The 23,529-nt window shown below is 50.3% G+C and overlaps 1 protein-coding gene across 3 annotated transcripts in view; it reads right to left on the reverse strand.

Moving 5' to 3' along the window:
* CD6 (CD6 molecule) overlaps positions 1 to 23,529 on the reverse strand; it is a 39,397-nt gene that overhangs the window by 7,536 nt on the left and 8,332 nt on the right. For all 3 annotated transcript variants that reach the window (XM_024748592.1, XM_024748591.1, XM_024748590.1), the window contains exons 2-5: positions 3,291 to 3,359; positions 1,999 to 2,349; positions 1,042 to 1,353; positions 4 to 306 (exon numbers count right to left, since the gene is read on the reverse strand). In XM_024748592.1, the coding sequence (XP_024604360.1) occupies positions 4 to 306; positions 1,042 to 1,353; positions 1,999 to 2,349; positions 3,291 to 3,359 (1,035 nt within the window). The remainder of the gene's footprint in view (positions 1 to 3; positions 307 to 1,041; positions 1,354 to 1,998; positions 2,350 to 3,290; positions 3,360 to 23,529) is intronic.

Genomic DNA, 23,529 nt, shown 5'->3' on the forward strand with positions numbered 1-23,529 from the left:
TACCTGAGCAGAGGACCCTGGCTGCCTGTGTGTGTCTGCAGAGGTTGGAGTTATTGAACCGCCAGAAGCACTCGGAGAGCGTGGGCTCCCCTCCCTCGCATGAGTAGTACATCTTGCCCGACAGGGAGTGTGGCAGCCCCTTGGGCACCCGGGCCAGAGTCCCACAGCCCAAGTCCCGGCAGAGCACCTTGGCCTCTGGTTCGTACCACGTACTGTCACACACTGTGTTCCAGACCCCTCGGAAGTACACCTCCACCTGGCCCTCGCAGGGGTCAGCGCCCCCGGTCAGGCGCCAGGACTGGTGCTCTGCAGGGGGGGGGGGTCAGAGTCAGGTCAGGATCCTTTGGGCAGAAACTCTCACCAGCCCCGACCCACAAATGCAAACTCCCCAGAGCCAATCGGTCTCCAGATCTTGTGTACTCTCCCTCCTGCCTCTGCATCCCTCCTCTCATCTGCCCCACCTGCTCCAGCTGGCCCTGCTGCTGTCTACATCCTGGCTGCTCAAATGTGGTCCTTGGACCAGCAGCTTCCGTATCACCTGGGATCTTGTTAGAAATGCAGAATTTCAAGCCCTGCCTCAGACCTACTGAATCAGAATGTACATTGGACGAGACCTGCCTCCCTCCCCATTCTTGGGCACATTAAGAGAAGCGCTGGCTGGACCAGAACTTCCTGTCCTCATCTGGGCTCCAACAGCCTCCACAGGGCCTCCCAGCCTCCATCTCCTCTTGCTGTTCTGAACCAGGTGACCAACTCCCACTCAGAAAAAGCCTCACTTCTAATGTCACCTACTCCAGGAGGTGGGCAGGCTTAGCCCTCCAGCTCTGGATTGCCTGCCGTCTCTTAACTCCACCTGGCTTCCTTTCGTAAGGCATTTGCCACTCTCTCTCTCCTGGATTATGTTTGTCTGGGTCTCATCTTCCCTCTTGGGCTGTGACCTCCCGTGGGCAGGGACCATCTCTCCAGCACTAACTACAGTCCTGGCGCCCAGCAGGCCTGCAGTAAGTGTTGGATAACCGTGGCTCAGCATCGCCCACTGACCTGAGCACACCACACCGGCGTCCTCCTTGTGGCCACAGTAGCCGTTTCCCGGCAGCCCCAGGCAGTCCCACAGGTAGGTCTCCGACCCGGAACAGTTCACTTGGTCCCGGTGGATGCGTCCTTGGCCAGGGGCAAAGTGCAAGCCGGGCAGGGCCTGGACCGCCCAGCCGCAGCTCAGTTGCCGGCACACCACGTGGGCATCGTCCAGGTCCCACGTGTCGTCACACACGGAACCCCATTGTCCGTGCTCCAGCATCTCCACGCGGCCCTCGCACGGGCTGCCACCACCCACCAATTTCAAATCGAGGTTTTCTGGGGATAGGAGGAGAAGGGGTCTGTGGATGTGAGGAAGGGGCGAAAGGAAGGGAAGTCAGGGGGAGGGTTGTTGGGCAGGAGAGCTGTGCCTGGGGCTGTGGACCCAGTGAGAGAAAGAGGGGCGGGTAACCCAGCGGGCGAGACTGGGGAACACGGCCTGTCTGGGCTGGGGACCTGGGGTGGGGCGGAGGTGGGGAACTGGTCAAGACTGGGGACCCGGGGGCGGTGCTGGATACCTAGTGGGAGGGGCTGGGAGCCTTTTGGGAGGGGCTAGTAACCTGGTGGGCGGTGCTGAGGAATCGGCTCAGGGCTGCGGGAGGGGTAGGCTGAGCGGCAGACTAGTGGGTGGGGCAAGAGACCGGGTGGGCGGAGCCTGAAGAGCAGGTCTCGGGGCAGGGGAGCGGCAGCGCTAAGAGATCCTGGGAACCTGGCATATTTCTGTACCAGGGGGTAGAGGCGGTACAGCCCTCCGGTGAGGGAACCAATTGTATTCGCGTCGGTGGTGGGTCTGGGTGGAAGTCCGGAGGGCGAGGCTTGGGTCCAGTGGCCAGGGCTGGGGACAGGATGCGGGGCAGTGGCCGAAGGACTGGGAGGTAGGACAGGGAGGAGGCCGGCGGCGGGAGCGGGTTGGTCCGCTCGTACCTGCACAGGTGACCTGGACCGGCCTCTCGTCGCTGCTGCACGCGTGCTCCACCACCTTGCAGAGCTGCCATTCGGGGCCGCTGCACTGGACGGTGGGCGCTAGGGCCCACGTGGTATTCGGGGCCCAGCTGGCGTTTCCCGCGGCTGCACCAGTCGGCAGCGCCGGGGTCGGCGGGACGGGCTGTTCCAGCGGCTCCGCCCGGCCGCAGCCCAGCGAGCGGCACACAGCCTCGGAGGCGCGGAGGTCCCAGAGTGCCCCGCACGCGGGCTCCCAGGACTGCCGGAACCAGACCTCCGCCGTCCCGTTGCAGCGGCTGCTCCCATTCATCAGGCGGACCTGGAGTCGCTCCCCTGGAAGGGCCGGACCCTAGCTGAGCCTCGGCAGATTCGGATTCTGCCGACCTCAGGGATGGAGGTGGAGGCGGACAGCTGCCAAGGGTCCCACCACTGATCTGCTGCGTGACCTTGGACCATACCCTACCCGCTCTGAGCCTCAGCCTCCCAGTCTGCAAAATGGGGCTGGGCTGCCTCATCGCCTGACCCTTTGGTCCTCCTTAGAGACAGGAGAAGGTAGGGCCAAAGGTGACTGGAGGTTAGGATGGGTTAGCCCTGGGGTGTCCAGTCCCCACAGACCCTCCTTTCTTGCCTCTGTCTCCAGAGTCACCCTTGTGTGAAAGGAGGGCAGGGTTCTGGGTTGAGAGGCCCTCTCCCCCGCTACTGTGGGTGCCATGCTGCCCCTCCCAGTCCCCTCCGCTATTCTGGGGGTACAACCATGGAGGCTGCCATTGTGACACCGGAACCTTGGAGGATGGACATGGGGTTGGTGATGGGGTTGAAGGTGGGCGGCCTCAGTGGATGGTGGCCCCCCCTTCCCCAGAGCCCCTCCTGGGGGAATCACCTCCTGTTTTTGCCCAGGGTTGCACACAACTTTGCACAGAGTAGGTCCTTAAATATCTGTTGAGTTAATTGAGGACCCATCTGATGGAACCCCACCACTCCTGCCAAGTGTCCTTTAGCTTGTTCTCAACAAATCCCCTTTAAATGCCCGCTGAATACCTTGCCCACATGTGCATGACCTTTCATCAGTGGTCTCCCAAAGATGGTAGCTCTAAGATCTCAAAGTGAATCTAGTGGTGGAGTTTCAGGCATTGGGTCAGGAAGGAGAAGTGTTGTCTGAAGTCAGGGAGCCTCCCTGGTACCATAAAAACCCATTTCCCTTTCCCATCACCCCCACAGACCACCTACTTGGTCTCAGAAAGCTGACTGTGAGCCCCGCAAGATTGTTTCCTCACCTGGCTCCAAGAGCTGGCTCTCTTCACTGGTGGTGTTGGGCTGGCCAGATGGGGCTGGACTTGGGTGACCTGAAATTAACCAGCAACAGCCATGAGTGAGCTCAGGCCTGGAGGGCACACAGGTGCCTTGAAGGGTAGGGGGCACTTTCTGGATCCTTCTGTGGCTACACGGGGCCTCTGGCAGGACAGGGTCCTCGACCTTGGGTGCACTTACCTCCTTCCGGGGTAGGGAAATTCTCAAGCTTTGGAGTTGCCGCATCCTGCCCTTCATCTACTGATCGTGCACGCACCCTCAGAAATCAGAGGAGAACAGAGAGGAACAGCTGTGGCTTTGGGGCCAGACCCACTTACTGGCTGAGTGACCGTGGAGGGGTTACTAACTGCTCTCGGCCAGAGTCCCAATTTGTTGGCAATAACACAAAAGTTTAGTGAGTCTAAAAGGAGGCAATACCTGTAAAACACTTCACATACAGAAGAAGTTAAACAAGTGGGAGTTATTATCAGGAAAAACATTTTCGGTTTGGAAAAGTTGTCTGAGAAATTCATACCAGACTTTAGGGTAATTAGAGCCTCGTGAGCTGGGCACCGTTGAACTATGAAGTACTTTCAGACACTAAGAAGCTAACATTCGCTGAGGACCGATTATACGCCAGGTCTTTGCATATGTTATTCCATTTTCCTTCAACAACACAGTGAGGTAGGTATTAGCATCCACTTTTTAGAAATTAGGAAAGGGAGGCCCAGAGAATAGAAATCAATTGACTGTGCCGGATTGTGTCCATTTGTCCCTCCAGAGCCTCTGTCCACTTTGCCCTGGGAGGCTGACCTGTTTCGACTAAATCAGCATCTTCCAGGGCACTTGGGCTTCTGTTGGGCCCAGCCAATGGGGAGTCCCAGCAGAGAGAGGAGGGGAGGAAGGGAGTGAAGTCGTGGTGTTTATCCTCCTGGTTCCCTCCCGGTGGGATCCCTTGGGCAGGTTGTGTCCCTCATCTGAAGGTCATTGGTCCTCTCCACGGGGTCACTTCTCCTTGACTTTCTGCTTCCGGGTCTCAATGACCACTCTGTGGTCTTGTCTGCTCAGGGTGATGGCAGCTCAGCTGCTCCGAGCTCCTGGTTATTGAATTAGCCTTTCTAAATAGTCCTTTTCTAACTGAGACCCCTTCAAACTCCTATTTTGAGCGTGCCACCTGTTTCCTGTTGGGACCCTGGCTGATACATGGCCTGAAGCCACCCAGCTAGCAAGTGCCCAGCTAGCAAGCTAGCAAGCCAGGATTTGAACTGTCTCCGAGGAATTGGATCCATGCCGGGCAGGGATATTTCGGTTGCCAGAAACATAAAAGGAGGGATGTGGCTAGGACTGTAGTGCTCATAAAGGAGCTCCTCTACACTTCTGGGTTCTCCTGCCCTTAGGTTGGAGCCATTGACATCTAGGCAGAAGGATGTGTACCCACTGCTGGACCAAGGTAGGTAAGAGGCAGTGAGCCTCTTCCATCTCTTCCTGCTCTGTTGTAACCAAATTAGAGGCCCTGGGTTCCTGATGCAAAGACAAGGTGGAGGGGGCCATTGACCCACCTTGAGTTTTGTGCAAGAAGTGAGCCTTTCTAGTGTTAAGCCATGAAGATTTTGAGATGTACTTATTATCACAGCCTAGCCTGACCTGCCCTGACTGCGGCAGGGGCTGAAGATTCAGGCACGACTGAATCCCAGCCTCACCTGAGAATATTCCACGGACTCACACCTAGATGAGCGTACACACACACACCTGCAGACACAGCTCTCCTACAAGCATCCAACTGGGCTACTCCATCACTCAGACAGAAGTAATCAAGCCTTTAATTGCCTGTCCTCACCAACTCCCTGGTTGGCTGCCCAGCCTGACCCCCTGAATGGGAAATGACTCAGAATTCAGAGCACAAACTCTGCAGCTAATGTCATAGAGGATTCAAATGCTCCCAAGTCAGGATTTCAGAATCCCGGTTCCCCCAGCGATGGTCCCGGTGCCGCTGTGCAGTTGTTATTATTTCTGCATGCGCTGGGGTGGGGAGGGGAATGGAGGGACTGGGATGCTGGCTGTGGTGCGTGCGTGTGTGACTGTGGTGTGTGTGTGTGTGGTTGTGACAGTGTGTGTATGTGTATGTCTCTGCGTGTATATGTGAGTGTGTGTGTGTGTTGTTGTGACTGCCTGTGTGTCTGTGGGGGGTCTCTACATGCCTCTGTATACCTATCTCTGGTCTGAGAAACTATTTCTCATGCATAAAGGCATACATGTTTTCTGCTAGATCAGAAAACCCTGGAGGGCAGGGCCAAAGGCTGGGTCAGCCCCATACCCCCAGAGTGCCCACCACAGTGTTTGCTGATTGACTGAATGAATGAAAGAGTGAGCAGGGGCCGCCAGCTCCAAGGACAGCCATTGCCGAGGCAGTTCATTGATACCAGATATACTCAAGGGTTTGTTTCCTGTGTCACAGGCGTTTTCCTGTTCCCTATCCCAACAAGGGAGACTGGCTTTTGTGTTTTGACTTCTGTGCGCAGAAACAGAAGTTACCTCTCAGCCTCCTTCCATCCGGGCCTCGGTTCACAGAGAACCCGGCGCAGGATCTGCACTTCCCAGACCTTGTTACTGCCTTTGCCTGGCCCTGTGCTTCAGACTTTTCTATAAATTTAATTCTCGTTTTTGCCGCAACAAAGTTATTTGAAAAGGAGCCTTAACCCTATCCCGTGAATTTGCTTTACAACGCAGAGATGCCCGAACGTAAACTTATACATTGCAGTTTTTTGAACAGCCAACAATTGGAAAGAGTGAATGCCCATCTGCTGGGAAAGTTGCAGAATAAATATGGCCCATTTACAGCATGGCATCTTATGCAACCTTTATAAAGAATGAAATAGGCTTATACCAGTTGGAGGGATTTCCACGCTCTGTTGAGTAAGGAAGCAAGATACAAAGAAGAAAAAATAATATGATACAACTTTTGTAAAACAGTGGCCAAAAAACCACTCTTATGAACTGGTATCACTATGTGAACATGGAGGAAAGTGTGGAAGAACGCAGACCGAGTTATGAAAATGCGTAAATTAGAAAGGCGGGTGGGAATTCCCTGGCGGTCCAGTGGTTAGGACTTTGTGATTTCAGTGCCAAGGGGGCGGGTTCAATCCCTGGTCAGGGAACAAATATCCTGCAAGCCAAAAAAAGGCAGCACCCCCCAAAAAAAGGAGGGCTTCAAGGGAAGGACAGAGCAGGGCCAGCTGCGTGGCCGTGTGACCTGCACTTAAGTGTCCTGGACTTGGTTTAATGCTCTGCCGTCCCCATCTTGAAATTCTTAATAATTTTGGAACAAAGGGTCCTGCATTTTCATACTGCACTGGGCCCTGCAAATTATGTTGCTGGTCCTGGGGGTGAGTCATGCCACTGGGAGAAGAGAGGCGGGAGAGAGAGAAGAAACAAGTGGTGAAAGAAAGAGCTGAAAGGCTGTACTAAGAAAAATCACATATACAGATAATTATACATAATTTTATATAGATTCCATCTATATAAGATTAGGTACAGAGGTAGATATGCAGAAAAACTAGAAAAGATAACAAGATAAATGGGCTTTTTGTATTGCTTGCCTAAAATAGAAGGGAATTGTAAAAATCAGTATACTAGAAATAAGGCCAAGTTAGAAATATTGAAAGACATGTCATCATCAAATAGAGACTCTTTGAGGAGATCAGATGATCTCTGAGGATGACAGAGATCCTCATTTACCACTTGAAATTCTCCTGTGTGCCCAGAAAACCGTCTTGGGTTGAGCCTCACGTTCTGGAAAATTATGGACCAAAAGGGATAAGGGAGGGAGGGGAGGTTGCTGACTGGGAGGCGAAAGAAGTTGGGAGAGCTACCCAGCATCCCCAAGGAAGGTGGCAGCTTTTTTAGGCTGGTCCCAAGCAGAGTGGGGCAGGATGTTGGCTAGGGCAGCAAGAGGAAGATGCCAGGGGAGGATAAAGTGAAGGAGACCAGAGCATGGGGAAAATGAAAGCACTGCAGAGCCGCCTTGCCAGGAACCGGAGAAAATGGGCCACTCGTCCCCTTCCTGGGTCGCCCAGGCCCATGGGATTTCCCCGTAGCTTTTGGAAGGTGAGAGACACAGGGAGGGAGGAGGCACAGACACCGAAGGAAAGGGGGTTGTTCTCCCAGCCAAGGCCCCAGCTGGCCAGCCCAGTGTCAGAGCAAGGCTGGCACGGAGAGTTTCAGGTCCCTGTGGGGGCTGTTGAATGCCGGCCTGGCCACACACGTATATGGGGGTGAGATAAACATCAACTACCGCTGAGGGCACCCTCGGCCCTGGCTCCATCAGATGTGCCGAGGAACACATAGGCGCATAGTAAATGCTCACCCAGTAGACGATGGATGCAGAGATGCTGTATAGAGGGGAAGGCACGGTGGAGCAGGGTTACAGAACTATGGGGGGAGGAACCCACAAAAAGAACCAGTGAGGGGAGCGTGGCAGGCAGCATTGGCCAGAAGCTCACCTTTCTCTCCTTAATATCAGTGCAAAGTGTTTGTGAGCACGTGTGTCAACAGCCTTAAAAACAAAAAGGAGGGCTTCCTTGGTGGCGCAGTGGTTGAGAGTCTGCCTGCCGATGCAGGGAACACGGGTTCATGCCCCGGTCCGGGAAGATCCCACGTGCCGCGGAGCGACTGGGCCCGTGAGCCATGGCCGCTGAGCCTGTGCGTCCGGAGCCTGTGCTCCACAACGGGAGAGGCCACAACAGTGAGAGGCCCACGTACTGCAAAAAAAAAAAAAAAAGAAACAAACCAGCTCCTTTTGATCTGGTAATCCCACTTCTGGGAACCTATCCTAAAGAAACGATCCAGAATACCACACTTCACAGCGGCTAGTGTCCACGCGTCGGAATTGGAAAGTTCTCGATTCTTTTTGCTAGCTGAACCCCTTTCTAACTGTGTGACTCAGGCAAATCATTGACCTCTCTGAGCCTCGGTGGCCCTCCTGTAAAACGGGAGCAACAAGCACCCACGTTGCGGGCTTGCCATGAGGATTAAGAGAGATGGTGTAGCCGGGGCGCCCTGAGTGGCTGCCTTGTTAGACAAAAAGCCTGCGGCCACGTGGCTTCTAATAGTTAAAAAACAAAAACAAAACTGGAGACAAGGAGACAACTGAATTGTCTAAAATGGATCGAAGGATTGGTTAGGAAAACACAGCATGTTAAAAATATTTGCAAAAAAACAAAATTTACCAAGAGTTTTTAAGGATGTGAGGGGAAGACCATGTTGCAAGGTTCAGTGATGGAAGCAGGATACACAGTTCTCTCTCCCCAGGGCTCCCGCCCCAGCCTTGGCTTTAAGCTTCTGAAGGTCTTCCAGGACCCAGAGGGACCCAAGTTCAATGCCTCGTCCTAGCTTCTCATCGTACCCTGGACTTTTCCTCTGTGACCCCAGCCACAGGTGATTACGTATTTTAGTTATGAGCAGTTTGGTGGCTGTCAGTCCCGCTGAATTCTGAATACACACAGTCCCATGTGTATCCCAAGGCCCACAGACCCCCAGTGCAGTGATCTCCCAAGTTGGCCCGGCCCCTGCTCCAGGGCACTGCCGGGGCGGGGGCGGGGTGTGCCCCTCTCCAAGACTGGGACCAGGCCCCAGGGACTGCAGTGCCCACAAGTTTTGGGAGTGGCATGGGACTGTTGGCTGGGAGACCACCACAAATTGTGTTCATGCAGACCAGCCTTTCGTGTCCTGAGCAAGGATGACGAAGGCTAGTTGAACCCAGGAGGACCTGCCTCCCAGGCTCTAGCTTGGGGCCCAGATACTCAGAGGGCAGCTGTCCAGAAACATCCACTGGCCCCTAGTCCTGATATTCACTGGGTGGGCACTGGGCTGCCATTCCCAGCTTGCAGATGGACATTTGGGAGACAACCAGATGGGTAACTAGTGTTCTATTTCCATCCCACACCTATGGGAGCCGTTACCCATCTCGGGCATCTTGAGTCCGAAATGTAGAGAGATAAGGGAAGGACTTTGTGATTCTTCCCATTGCTCTGATGGGGAAAGGGGAGGCCCCAAGACATGCCAGGTACCCACCACAACTTCCTGGCACAGCTCAGCGATATAGCTGACATGTATTCAGTACTTTCACATACCAGGCCTTTTAAAAATATTTTAGATGAATTAACCAGTTTAATTCTCACAGCAAGTCCACAAAGTGGGGAAACCAAGGTGCAAAAAAGCTTAGCAGTAATTTGCTCAAGATGACACAGCAAGAAAATGGCAAAGCTAGGATTCGAACCCAGGCTGCATGGTTCAAGAACCCACACTCTTAACCACTCTACTCCACTGGGTTGGAATCCCACATCCTGGTTTCTGGTTCAGCGACTGACCATGCCAAAGGCGAGGGGCAGGGAGCTCTGACAGCCCGGATGGTCTTCCAAACTCCTTCCAGCTCTACCACACTCAACCAGCCCTGAACTTAGATAGCCCACCTCCAAGGATGATACAACTCAGTACTCAGTCAGGCCCCAGGGACCAATTCCCAAAAGGGCCCTGATTCTAAAGATGTGCGGCCATGAGGAAGCTGTCCTTCCCTAGGTCAAGAGCCCCTGAGATGGCATTCTGCCCGCCATTCCCCCAACAAGGACAAGATGAGGTCTGGCAGCCCAGCCATGAGCTGTTCCACCACTTCCCCACCGACTCTCCCACACAGGCTGGCTCCAGCACTCACTGAACCCGCTTGTTTCAATTCTGAGGCCAGAGGAGAAACTGGTTACTTGGAAGAGTCAAGGACTAATAGCCCCAGGGAGTTTAGGGGGAGGAGCCCCGAGTGGGAGGGTGCTGGGACTACAGTGAATGTTTTTCTTTGAAAGACTCTCTTGAGGTTGTTGATGGAGAGCAATTTTTTTTTATGTTTAATACTAGTTTTATTTACTAATAGCTAGTGATCTTTAGTGGAACAGTAAACCTCTGAAATGCTTTTTTTTAAACTTTTATTTTATATTGGAATATAGTTGATTAACAATGTTGTGTTAGTTTCAGGTGTACAGCCAAGTGATTCAGTTATACGTACACATATATCTATTCCTTTTCAAATTCTTTTCCCGTTTAGGTTATTACAGAGTATTGAACAGAGTTCCCTGTGCTGTACAGTAAGTCCTTGTTGGTTATCTATTTTAAATATAGCAGTGTGTACAAGCAGTCCCAAACTCGATGGAGAGCAATTGTTAAAACAACTGGAAAGAAGAGACAAACAGTCTATAGTTCCATTAAAATTGGAAAGAAGCAGCACGCTGGTTCGCAAAAGTAACTTATGACTTGATTCAGAGGGAATAGCTGTGTCCTGTCTTTGAAGGGACTTGGAGAGGTTAGGTTGAGTTTATTTTGTCGCAGAGACTGAAGCTGTCTTGGGGGCTTGGGTGGGACAGTGTGGTCCTCGCTTCCAGAGGTGACCGGCATCAATGTCTATGTGACTAGACCAGGCTGTACCCACTGGGGACTTTCGAGACCCAGGAAAGTTGGGCTGACTTCTCCCCCACTGGGAACCCAAGAAAAAGTCAGCAACTTGGTGTCTTAGGCTTACTTAACTTATTTTACAGGATTTTTGTTTGTTTGTTTTCATTCTCTCTCATCATACCTAGGAAGGGCTTAGGGACACAAGGAAAAGTCAATGCACAGGCTATGGACTGAATGTGTATGTTTTCCTAAAACTTCGTATTTTATTCATATATGAATATATTCATATATGAATAAATTCATATTCGAAGCCCTAATCCCCACTGTGATGGCGTTAGGAAGTGGGGGCTTTGAGAGATAATTTGGGATAGATGAGGTTATGAAGGTGGAGCCTTCATGATGGAAAAAAAAAAAAAAGCAGGAGACATAAGATCCCTCTGTTGTGTGAGGATACAGCAAGAAGGTGGCCGTCTGCAGACCAGGAAGAGAGCCCTTACCAGATACCAGACACAGAATCTGCTGGCACCTTGATCTTGGACTTCTTAGCCTCCAGAAACGTGAGAAACAAATGTTTGTTGTTTAAACCACAAACATTTAAACCACCCAGTCTATGGTATTTTGCTATAGCACCCCAAGCTAAAGCAGCACGTGACTGACAGAGAAAAGTGATGACAAAAGCTTCAAGAGTCCCAGCCCCAAAGGTCCTCAGTCATGCAGGTCAGAGAAATCCAGACTTTTTAGTTTGTATTTGTCACCATGTTATATAACAGAGGACGCTCACCTGCATGACACCCTCCCTACATGCCAGATTGAATTCCCCTCCTTTCCATCACCAAACCCAGGGGAGGTAAAAGACAACAGTTCGTAATCTGCAGTGAGAGGAAACTCAAAGATGAAATCAAGGTACACCACCGGCTTTGGGGTATGATCTGTTTCTAGAACTCCCCTTCCTACTCTCATGCTCAGGAAAGTGAGAGCGTGTGAGCCACGTTTTCTGGAAAGCTGAGAAAAGAGTCTATTGCTGTTCTGCATTCAATTCCATTAACACTTGCTGAACTTGTACCACGTGCTGGGGCCTGGAGTATGTATTAGGGAAGTAAGCGTAAATGAGATGATCCCGGGAGTAGGAGAGTCCACAGCCTTCCCAGCACCAATGCATCAGCTTCACGGTTGCCACTCTTGGGAAATTTTTTTTTTTTTCAAGTTTTTTTTATTGTCTTCTCAGTTACTAATAAAAGAACAGACATTTAATCAAAGGAGACATACACCTGGCAAATGAACACAAAAATGTTCAACATCATGAATCATTAGGGAAATGCAATCAAACCATAGTGAGATACATCTCCACACTTTTTTTTTTTTTTTTTTTGCGGTACGCAGGCCTCTCACTGTTGTGGCCTCTCCCGTCGCGGAGCACAGGCTCCGGACACGCAGGCTCAGCGGCCATGGCTCACGGGCCCAGCCGCTCTGTGGCATGTGGGATCCTCGCGGACCGGGGCACAAACCCGCGTTCCCTGCATCGGCAGGCGGACTCTCAACCACTGTACCACCAGGGAAGCCCCATCTCCACACTTTTAAAACAGGTAATATTCAAAGTACTGATCATACCAACCAAGAACCGGTGAGGAATACAGGGGGAATGGACTGCTCCCATACTTTTGATGGGAATACAAATGGGTACAGTCATTCATTTAGAACAAGAAACCATATGTTCGTATAAAGAATTTTATGTACATGTTCATAGTAAACTTATCTGTGATAGCCACACTGGAAACAAACAGGAAATTCTCTTTTCATGATTTAGAACAGAGACTTTGGGGACAGACAGAATAGTGATCCAAACCCATCTCTGTCGATCACTAGCTGTGTGACCTTGGGAAAGTCACTGCTAGACTTCAGTTTTAACCTGGCACTGGGCATAATACATAAGCCACATTGGATCGTTTTGAGGGGGTGCATGGATAACATATGTAACATGCTTAGGACGTGGTACATGGCCGCTGCCATTATGTCCCTCCACCCTGCTCCCTCCTGTTCAATCCCCAATGGACATAGGAGGGCAGCTCTATCTATCAATTCATTCACCCCAGGCATAAAGACGGCTCTGAGGGTGCCTCAGTTCTCTCTGCAAAGGGGCAATTCCAGTTCCTCCAAAGCTGCCTTCTTTCCTCTTGCCTCCCTGTCTTTCTTAGGAAGCTTAGCAGAGCTGTCTCACACTCACAACTCACTATTCCCTCCCTTGGCTCTACAAACACGGCATCCAGCATTCCTAGAGGTGAGATGTGGACTGCAGTTGCCATGGTAACAGGAGTTCCTCTAAAAGCAAAGGCTCCTGTGGACCTGGCCCCAAGGCTTGCTCAGGTTCCCATGCCAGACTCTACCTTCTTTGCAGCTACCAGATGGTAAGATGGGATACCACCAAGCATAGAGAATCATGAGAAACTCACGATTGAGTTTCTCCAAGTGAGCCCAGCAGGCCAGAGACACTGGCCTTTTACAAGCCCCATCGTCTTGATCCCCCCGTAAGGATTCAGACCACTGCCTGCAGGAGATGGACATCCAGGTTCCTCCTCTAGAATTCCGATTCAGTAGGTCTTGGATGGGGCCCCAGCATGTGGATTGCGTAGAACCGTCTACCAGGTCTTGGGCAGCAGAAAGAGCATGGGATTGGAACTGAACAAGCCTGGGTTTGAAAACCAGCTTCTTCCTTACTATGGAGACCTTGGGCAAATCTCTTCCTATGGCCAACTTGCCTCCCTCACCTCACAGGTATAAAAACCTCACAGGACCGAAACAAGATCACACAAAAATCCAATACCTGGCCGCAGTAAGTAGCGAAGAGGATCCTGCAGAATCAACAGGCACAAATGAATGTATGTGATAGATGTGTGTGTGCATATGAGGAACAGGCAGTAAAGGATTATAAACAAGATACACAGGACGATCATATTCTTGTAAACACAATGCATAGAGAAATGGCCAAAGGGACCTCATTAAGTTGAGGATGCTGCTATCTTGACTCCACAGCAATACTCTTCTATATGGAGCTTAGGAAACTATTCGCTGGCAAGTTCACATGCAGACATATGCAGGGATTGTCCCTGCAGTATTGTATGTAATCAAAGAAAATTAGAAGTAATCTAGCAGTTCCTCAGCAGGAAGTAATTAGTGATACTATGTTATATTTATAGACTGAATTATTTTGTTAAAAGAATGAACTAGATCTATATCTAGCCACTTGGATAGATCTTTGAAACATATTGAGCAGGAAGAGTGAGCTGTAGAACAATGCATCCAATATGATACCATTTATAGAAAATATGGCACATGTACTGTCTATTGGGTATTGATACATTTTTATGTAATAAAAGTACAAAAACATGGAAAAGAAGGGTACACACACCACACTTTGGAGCGTGAGCGCTCTGGGGAGGGAGGGATAAGGAAATATTTCAGCAGCATCTGTATGGTTTGTTTTCTTATTAAAATAGATCTGAGCAAATATGCAAAAATGTAAACATTTCTTAAATCTGGGTGGTGGGGATGCCTAGGAGTTGTTGAAACACTCTCTGTACTTCTGTGTGTTTTTCAGTATTTCTCTCTAACAAAATGTCTGGAAGATTCTATAACAGGGTGGTAACAACAGTTACCATTACAGGTAAATTTCTTTCTTTGTTTTCCTGTAGTTGCTAAATTCTGTACTATTTACATTCTATACAATTTTAGTGTTGAAAATGAAAACAACAGTTTTTTTAAATGACAACATACGTGAAAAAGCCTTTGTAAATTGCTTGAATCATATCAATGCCCCCTGCCAAGGAGTCTCGTGTGCTTACATGGGTTTTTAATAGTTTTAAATTCTTTCATCTCCATCATGATGCCCAGAGGAAGGTATTATTATCCCCACTTTACAAATGGGGAAATATAGGGTCCAAGAGGTGTGGAGGAACTTTCCAGAACAACAGGGCTCATAAGAGGCAAAGCAGGGGAACTTCCCTGGTGGTTCAGTGGTAGAGAATCCATCTTGCAATGCAGGGGACGCAGGTTCGATCCCTGGTCGGAGAACTAAGATCCCGTATGCCACAGGGCAATGAAGCTTGCGCGTCACAACTAGAGACCCCAAGTGCCACAACTACAGAGCCCACGTGCTCTGGAGCCCGCTCGCCACAACTAGAGAGAAGCCCACGCGTCACAACGAAAGATCCCGCGTGCCGCAACTAAGACCGGGTGCAGCCAATAAATAAATAAATAAAGGCAAAGAAGGATTTGCACCCAGACAAAGGGTTTCCTGGGCTGCCTTGATTACACCTGTTCAGGAAGTTACTGCAAGAGAGGTGACCTTTGGGCCAGGGCTTGGGGTCTAGGAACATTTCATTGGGGCAGAGGGAGCGGATCCAGATTTATTGAACAGAGAGCTTTACAGACATCATTCAGAAGCACCATGATGACCCTGTGAGGAAGAGCTGTCATGAAACCCATTTAACTGACAAAGAGGATCAGAGAAATTGTTACTACTCCAAGGTCACAGACCTTGGTGGTGAAAAAGCCAGAATTCAAATCCAAGCATGTTCCCCAGATTCACTCTTTCCACTGTGTCAGGCAACTTCCACAAGTGAGAGAAGGCAGAGGGGCATTTTGGGTAGGGGGTACAGCACATGCAAAGGCCCGGAGGCAGGACAGGGCCTGCTGTGTTAAGCTAGAAACTCAAGTATGTGAAATTCAAGAATAAAATCCCCCAGAGTTTGGCCTCTGTACGAAGGGCAGGGCTGGGTTTTTCCGGGTTTCAGTGGAAGCTGAAACTCTGCTCGGCCATGCAGGATTTTCCAGGGGGCCCGTCCCCACCCACCGGCTCTCAGGAGTGACTCTGGGTCGAAGTCTCCGAGAGCTGCTGGAGCAGCAGTTTCTGGGTGAATGAAGCTTGAGTGTGGGCAAGGGGTGAAAATCCCCCCAGCTCTCAGGGGTGATGCTGACACCTTACTGAGGTGGCCGAAAGCCCCCTTCGGAGAAGGGCCCCCTTAATATCAGGCATCTAGGAGCTGTTGGAAGTCATCATCATCCTTCCTGGGAAGGAAACACAGCCCTTCCCAAGCAGGCTGGGACCAGAATGTCTCCTGGGATGTAGGCACCAACCCTGGCTCAGCATCTGTGTCCGTCAACTCCAAGGGGCCCCTCCCCTCTCACTACCCACCTCCTCTCTCTAAACAAATCCAGGTCCAAATCCAGATTCAAAGGGGAAACTGGGGAGGCACGGGGGATGTTCAGCCTGAATCTCCACGGCCACCTTGTGTCATTAGCAGCTAAAGGCCAGCAGTAGCCAACAGCCACAAGGCCAACCAGGCCCATGAGTTCAAGTTCAGGGAATAAATTTGGGTTCCCTGGGAAGAGGTAGCATGTGTGTGTCCCGGCTTTACATACAGCACGCACTGTCCTATGACTCTCCATTGGGCCCACTGAAGTCTCAGTTTTCCAGGTGAGAAACTTGAGTGACTTGCCCAAGGCCACAGTTACTAAGATGTGAAACCAGAATTCAACTTCCGGTCCCTCTAAATTCAAGCCCACTTCTTAGCTCTCTGGAGACATGGTCAGCCCACAGTCCCCTCCATAAGTCACGTCTAGGGCACTTCTGAAGTGGCTCAAAATCTTTCACGTTTCTGCCTATCTTAGCCCTTAGTCAGGGAGGTGCCATTCCTTCCTTCCTTCCTTCCTTCATTCATCTGTTCCTCATTCTTGGCCAGGCTCTGTGCCAGGTCCCAAACCATGGCAGAGGACAAAGATATACTCAGAGTTGATTATGATAAGGTAGAAGTGCTACCCCAGGGGTCAGGATAAAGTGCTCTGGGAAGAGTAGAGGTGAGAGGGAATCATTCTGACAATTGGGAGGGGCCTTAGAGGATGTGTAGGAGTTCTCAAGGATGAGAACATGATGGAGAGCAGGAAATATCCAAGCCTTTGCCAAACAACCTGGGAGATCTAACTTGTACCTTTCCAGGGGGTGAGCGGGCTCAGAGGAGAGATCATGTGGGGCAGTGACCTACCACTCTCCATGCCACCCTTTCTCCCCACCAGTGGTCTGACACCACAGGGCTTCCCTATCCTTCCTTGCAAAGGTGCTCGAGCTCTGACTTAAATGCTGGGAAGACGTTGCTTTCTCAGTCCCTGAACCCCAGCAACAGGTAAGATCTCTGATCAGTGTCTCCCCCTCCGGTGTCTAAAGAGGCCTTCAAACTGGGGCAAGGAGAGAGCCAGCTGAATGTTTGGTCAATGCCAAAGTATGATGGACCCTTGGGAAGCTTTGCAGAGGTTTGAGGTGGGCATTCTAGCTCTGGCAACCAGCACCCACTGCTTTGGGGTGAGGGTCTGGCTCAGCCAACAGACCTCCCACCTATTCACTCCCTGCCGCATCCTGCCCTCCAAATCCACTCCTCTGGCTGGTGACTCTGCTTCTAAACTCCAGAGTCCTGGGGAGCAGAGAAGCCAAGAAGCCACCTCCATAGGGTTGGGGGCAGCACGGCAGAGTTGGAAGCAGGTGGGCTTTGGAGTCAGACAGATGTGAGTTCGAATCCCATCTCTTCCTCTTAATACCAGGATCTGGATTTCTTTTCTTTTTTAAAAAATTTTTATTGGCATATAGTTGATTTACAATGTTGTGTTCGTTTCAGGTGCACAGCAAAGTGAATCAGTTTTACATATACATATATCCACTCTTTTTCCTAAACTCTAGTATCATCAGTGACCTTTGTCAACGTAAGCGGTGATGTTCATAGCTGCCTCCTGGGGCTATTGGGAGATTAAAAGAGAAAATGATCGTGATGGGGCCTGACTCTCAATAGCTATTTGGCAACACGCTTGCACAATCTTTAATGCAATTCTGAAGCCCCAGATACCCCTGGATTTTTCATAACTCTGTGGGTGGCCTTCCTGACCTGAAAAGATGGCGGCTCGTCCATGGTCTTTATTTATTCTACGTGGTGTGAAAAATCATATATTTTGTTGCAGAAATGTTAAGGGATTTGTTTACAGGGGCTGCTCAGGCCCCTGCTGAGACATTACATCACATAAACATGTCACCTCTCTAAAATCCTAACATCCTAGATTCTGATTTGAACCTGGCCCCGGAGATTCCAGAAAGAGACTCAGGGCCTGAAATGGTTTCCTGTCTTTCCCTTGAAGGAGCAGCTGTGTGGATGAGTTCTCGAAATTTAAGGCCAGAAATGATGACCTAACTTCCCCCTTTATCTTCTTCTTTTCTCACCTTCCCCAGTGGAAACCCTCCTCAGAAAAGAATCTTCATCCATTAACCAGTGAGAAAAAGGCAAGCAATAGAATAATGGGCAAAAGGCAGGAAGAGGCCCTTCACAGAAGAAGAAACACACAGGACCCTTGAACATATGAAAAACCCAGCCACACAGCCGCAGAGGAAAGCAACGTCAGGCCACAGGGAGAGACTGTTTCACAGGCACTAGATTGTCGACAATTAAGAAGGGTGGTAATATGGAGTGTTGTTGAGAATGGGGATCAGTAGGGACTCTGTACATTGCTGGAGGGGGGCGGGGTGGAACAAAACCGTCACAACCACTCTAGAAAGCATTTCCATAGTCATGACCCAGAAATTCCACTCCTGAGTCATGTACACACACACACACATGCATGCACTGCTATAGGCCGAATCGTGTCCCAGCAAAACAGATATGTTGGAGTCCACACCTCCCAGTACCTCAGAATGCAACCTTGTTTGGAGACTGGGTCTGCACAGAGTTAAAATAAGGTCACTAGTGTGTGGGCTCTAATCCAGTATGACTGGTGTCCTCATAAAAAGGGGAAATTTGGAGGCAGACATATGCACATAGGAGGGCAGAGGTGGGGATTTGTTTCTAGATGCCAAGAAATGCCAAAGATTGTCAGCAAACCACCAGAAGCTAGGAGAGAGGCATGGAACAGATTCTTCCTCACAGCCTCAGAAGGAACCCACCCTGCTGACACCTTGATCTTGAATTTTCAGCCTCCAGAACTGTGAGACAATACATTTCTGTTGTTAATGCACCCATTTGTAGTACTTTGCAGCCCTAGGAAACTAAGTCACACACGTACCTGCAACAAAGGTCACCTCTGGGAGGCAAGGGCTGGCAAGAGCCCACAGCTGCTTCTGGGGAGTCTTGGGAGGTGGGGGGGGGCGGGGAACCGCAGGACGGATGGATGTGCCCTCCGCTTCCAGATCACCAGAGTCAAAAATTCCACAAGTGCTTTGTGGGACTGAGTTTCACGGCTACATGGACCTGGCTGGAACCGAGCCAGCCCCCACAGATGCAGGTGATGAAAAATGGTCTCTAAAGATCTTCAGGGACGGCTTTAGAGTGTATCTAGAGAGCGAGAATTGGGGAGCTGACGTTCCGGTGGTACCCATTTCCCCTCAGAGAGGTTTGGAAACTTGCCCAGAGTCACAGAGAAGGTGGTGCGGCCTGGGATCCCATGCTGGTCTCCGAGACCCCAGAATCCACGTTCTCACAGCCATTCTGACAAATATTCATCACAACCAACATGGTGCCCTTCAGCACACCCACCTCCGCGCTGATGCGACTAAACTCCCACGACGCTACAGAGACCTACACACTCCCTCCCTCAGGAACGAAAGGCCTCACTGTGTGCGTGCTGGGTGAGATGTCTTTTAATGTGGTTGTTATAACATTCTTACAATAAGGATGACTAATGTTTACATCGTGTCTGAATTTTCAGCTGGAACCAGGTGGGAGTGACAAGGAGAGATGGTAGAATTGAGACCAGCCACTGCTATGACCTTGGGTGAGTCCCTGTCCCCTTTGCCCTCCTCCGACAGCCCCTGATGTGAGGTTGCCAAGAAGACTTTGCTTCCCTCCCTCACAACACAGACCCCGCTGTCCCCACTGCCTCCCCCAAACTGGTCTTTCCACCAGTAACGCAGTATATCCCACACCAGACCAATTTAAGATCCAAGATTAAATAGTATTGAATCACACAGTAAGCAGATGATTCCTTTTCCAATTGTTCAGTCCCGGGGATTACAAGCCTTTAACAAAGGGAGAGCTGACTTGGGTTTGGCTGGCAGGCTAGTGAATGACGCAGTTGTTCTGAGTGTCTTATCTGTTTATACAGATATATTCAATTTATTGAAGCAACATTGGTCTGAGACACATGAAACGTAGAAGATGTCTAGGTTTAAACAAACTTACTTAGGCTTACATACGAAGTTGATTATAAAAAATATTTGTTAAATAATTGTATATACATAAGGGCAAATCAAATCACATCCTTTTATACTTAAAACTCTCTGATGATTTCCCATTTCCTTTGGATTAATTCCAAGCCTGTACGTGATCTGTTTTCCCTGACACGTGTCAACCTCTCCACCTCCATCTCCTCCACTTTCCCCTCTGTAATCTCCTCCAGCATGTGAAATTCACTCCCGCTTCAGGGCCTTTGCACCTGCCATGGCCTCTGCCTGGAATGTCCTGCTCCCTGATCTTGGCACGCCCAGCTCATGCCATCAGTCAGATCTCTGCTCACGTGTCGTCAGAGGCCTTACCTGGATCCCCATTCCAGTCTCTCTATCTTCCCTCCTTTGCTCTATTTCCCTCGTTGCACATAGTCCTCTCTGAAATGATACTATTTTTTTGGCAGTCATTTTTTAAAATTAATTTTTATTGGAGTATAGTTGCTTTACAATGTTGTGTTAGTTCCTACTGTATGGCAAAATGAATCAGCTATGCATATACATATTTCCCCTCTCTTTTGGATTTCCTTCCCATTTAGGTGACTAGAGTGCGTTAAGTAGAGTTCCCTGTGCTATACAGTAGGTTCTCATTAGTTATCTATTTTATACATAGTATCAATAGTGTATAGGTGTCAATCCCAATCTCCCAATTCCTCCCACTCACCCCCCCCCCTTTCCCGCTTGGTATCCATACATTTGTTTTCTATGTCTGTGTCTCTATTTCTGCTTTGAAGCGATACTATTTTTTAAACGTTTATTCATTTGTCTGTTTTCTCCACTAGAATATAAGCTCCTTGAATTCTGGGACTTTGTCTTACATCTTCAGTGGCTAAAAACAGTGCCCAGCACGTAGTAGGAGCTCCACAAATGAATGGCAGGAAGCTGTGAAGGTGGAGGGAGGACGGGCCGGGGAGCAGGGAGGAGCCCCGCCAGGCTCCACAAGGAGGCAAGGCAAGGTGGTGGCCGTCAGAGGCTCAACCTGAGAGCTCACTCTTGGCCCCATCAGCACCAGCCTTCAAGACACTGAGCCAGCTGGTTCCCACTCACTGAGCCAGCAGAGAAAGCTGAGTCGGCCACTGTATCTGTAGAAGAAGGATGGCGTCACCACATCACCATCAAGAAACTATCGTGATAATAACTGATCCAGGCCAGAATCAGCCATAATATTACGAGTGGGTAAAGGTTTGAAGGGAACCAAAAAATGTACGTATTCTCAAAGAATCTGCCCACAAGAGACATATTTATCACAAAGGAGAAGAGTGACTTTACCTAGCAGACGTCACCTTAGCCAAGCAATCAGAGTTAGACCATGGGTAATGGGACAAGCTGATACCATGTCTGAGAAGGACACAACTTCACTTCTGTGATACTCCTGCCAGAAACAACACAACTCATCATGACGAATCATCAGACAAGCCCCGCTGAGGAACATTTTACAGAAGAACTGGCCTGTACTCTTCAAAGTGATCGGTATCTTGAAAGAAAACATTCTGAGCAATTGGGTCTAGATTAAAGGAAAATAAGGAGAGTGAAATGCAACACATTCAATGGAATTTTCTTTTGCCTCTAAGGCAAATTGTTTTGGAACAATTGGCAAAATCTGAAAAAGTTCTACAGATTATTTTTGTAGCAATGTTTATCACCTGATTTTGATATGTGTACGGTGCTTACATAAGCGAATGACCTTATTTTTCTTTTTAAGACGTGTTGAAGTATTTAGGAGAAAGGGAAGTTACCTCTACAACCTACTCTCAAATGGTTCAAGAAAAATGTAATAGACAGAAAAATAGAGAAAATGATAAAAATATTACCAGTCCGGAATCTGAGTAAAGAGCATATGGAAAATCTTTGTATATTTTTGCAACTTCTCAGTAAGTCTAAAATTGTGCTGAAATAAATTTTTTAAAAATAAAACTAAACAAAACAGTCGGGGAGCCATTGAGATGGTGGAGGCAAAGTGGCCGCAGGAAGCCAGCTCCTCGCCTCACAAAGCTGACATCTCAGAGCCCAGGGTCAGCTGTGTTCACCTCAGACCCACGTCAGACCACAGCCCTCCCCTGCCATCTCCACATCGAGGCGGGGGGCGCTGAGGACGCATCTGTGGGTGCAGGCCAGCGCCACACCCTCTGGGTAATGTGGGGAAGGGGCCCCGGGCAGAGCCTGCAGACCCTTCTCACCCCTGCTCCTGACCTTGGGTGCCTCACTCCCCATTTTGCACCTCAGTTCCCTCCTCCGACAAATGGGTGGATGTCAATGACTGGCAGCCCTCTGGGGATGGAGTCCTCCAGCTCAGATACTGTTGCCGTATTTCTAGAACCCCATCTAGAGAGTGCAGCACATCTCTCCAAGGAGCTTGATTCATTTGGCAAGTGTGTTTACTTAGTTTAGCTGAAGGAAAGAGAGGAAGCTGGTCTCGCTGAGCAGAATGGGGAGTAGACGTCCTCCCTGTCCGGGACATGCTTCTCCACCTCTGCCCCCGCCCCAGCCCAGCTCCCAGGCACCCCTTCTGGAAGAGATGAACATCCTAGTAAAAATTTTATTGAAGTGTAGAGAAAATCTTTCCCCAAGCCCCATTTAGGAAGAGGCGGCTGGCGGGGATGGGTTGGTTGGTGCCCAGAAAGTGACTCTGGTCCCAGTTCTGTCAGCAACTCGCTGTGTGGCTCCAGCTTTCCAAGCATCACTTTGTGCTTCTGCAAGATGGACAGACCCATGCTTGGCTTTGCACACGGCTGACGACGCAGTGATTTCACCTCTGTGTTCTCCCTGACTCGGGGCTCAGTAGGTGACTTCCAAACTGGAAGTGGGGCACACAGATGGGATCGCCAGGACGCCTTGAGAAGCTGTCAGCTCTGAGGAGCCCCCCTCACTCACACAGCCTGTGTCCCCGCACAGCCCTGGCCCCCAGCTCCGGGTGCAGACTCCCTGGGCTATGCTGGCCCTGCCCGGAAAGCCCAGCCCAGCTCAGGGTCATGATAGAGCGGTCGGGGGGGTTCTGGAAACTTACAGGCTGGAACTTCTAATGTGCCCTGCCATCTCCTAACACTCAGTGGAGACCCGGGGGCAACCCCCTTGCAGGGGAAAGTAAGGGGGTCACTCTCCCATTATGGTACCCTAATCCAGCATCTCCCAAGGGCTCCACAGTCTCCTCCTCAGCCCCTCAGCCCCGCCTCCCTGCCCAGCCTCTTGGAGGCTGTCTCAGCTGCTACTTTCAGACAGAAGCAGCTGGGCCACAGGAGTCTACAAAATGGTGGGCGGAAACCCGGGCTTCCCTCCGCGAGCTCCTGCCCTGGCCCCATGCCCAACAGTAGGTGTGGCCATGGGGGTCTTTGGCGCCCAAGAAGCCCCATGTTTCCCCAAGTACTTCGCAACCGTTGTCTCATGGAGCCTCATCCCAGCCCTGGGCTCTGGAGGTTGCCACTGACCCCACTTTATGGCTGGGGAAACTGAGGCTGAGTGGAAGCTTGGCCAGGAAGTGGCTTCTGACACACAAGTTCCTTCAAGGGGTTTTTTCACCCAAGTTCCATGACAGCCCAGCTGTTGGTAGCTGAGGT

The sequence above is a fragment of the Neophocaena asiaeorientalis genome, unplaced genomic scaffold, assembly GCF_003031525.2.
Source record: "Neophocaena asiaeorientalis asiaeorientalis breed wild unplaced genomic scaffold, Neophocaena_asiaeorientalis_V1.1 scaffold43, whole genome shotgun sequence".
NCBI lineage: Eukaryota > Metazoa > Chordata > Mammalia > Artiodactyla > Phocoenidae > Neophocaena > Neophocaena asiaeorientalis.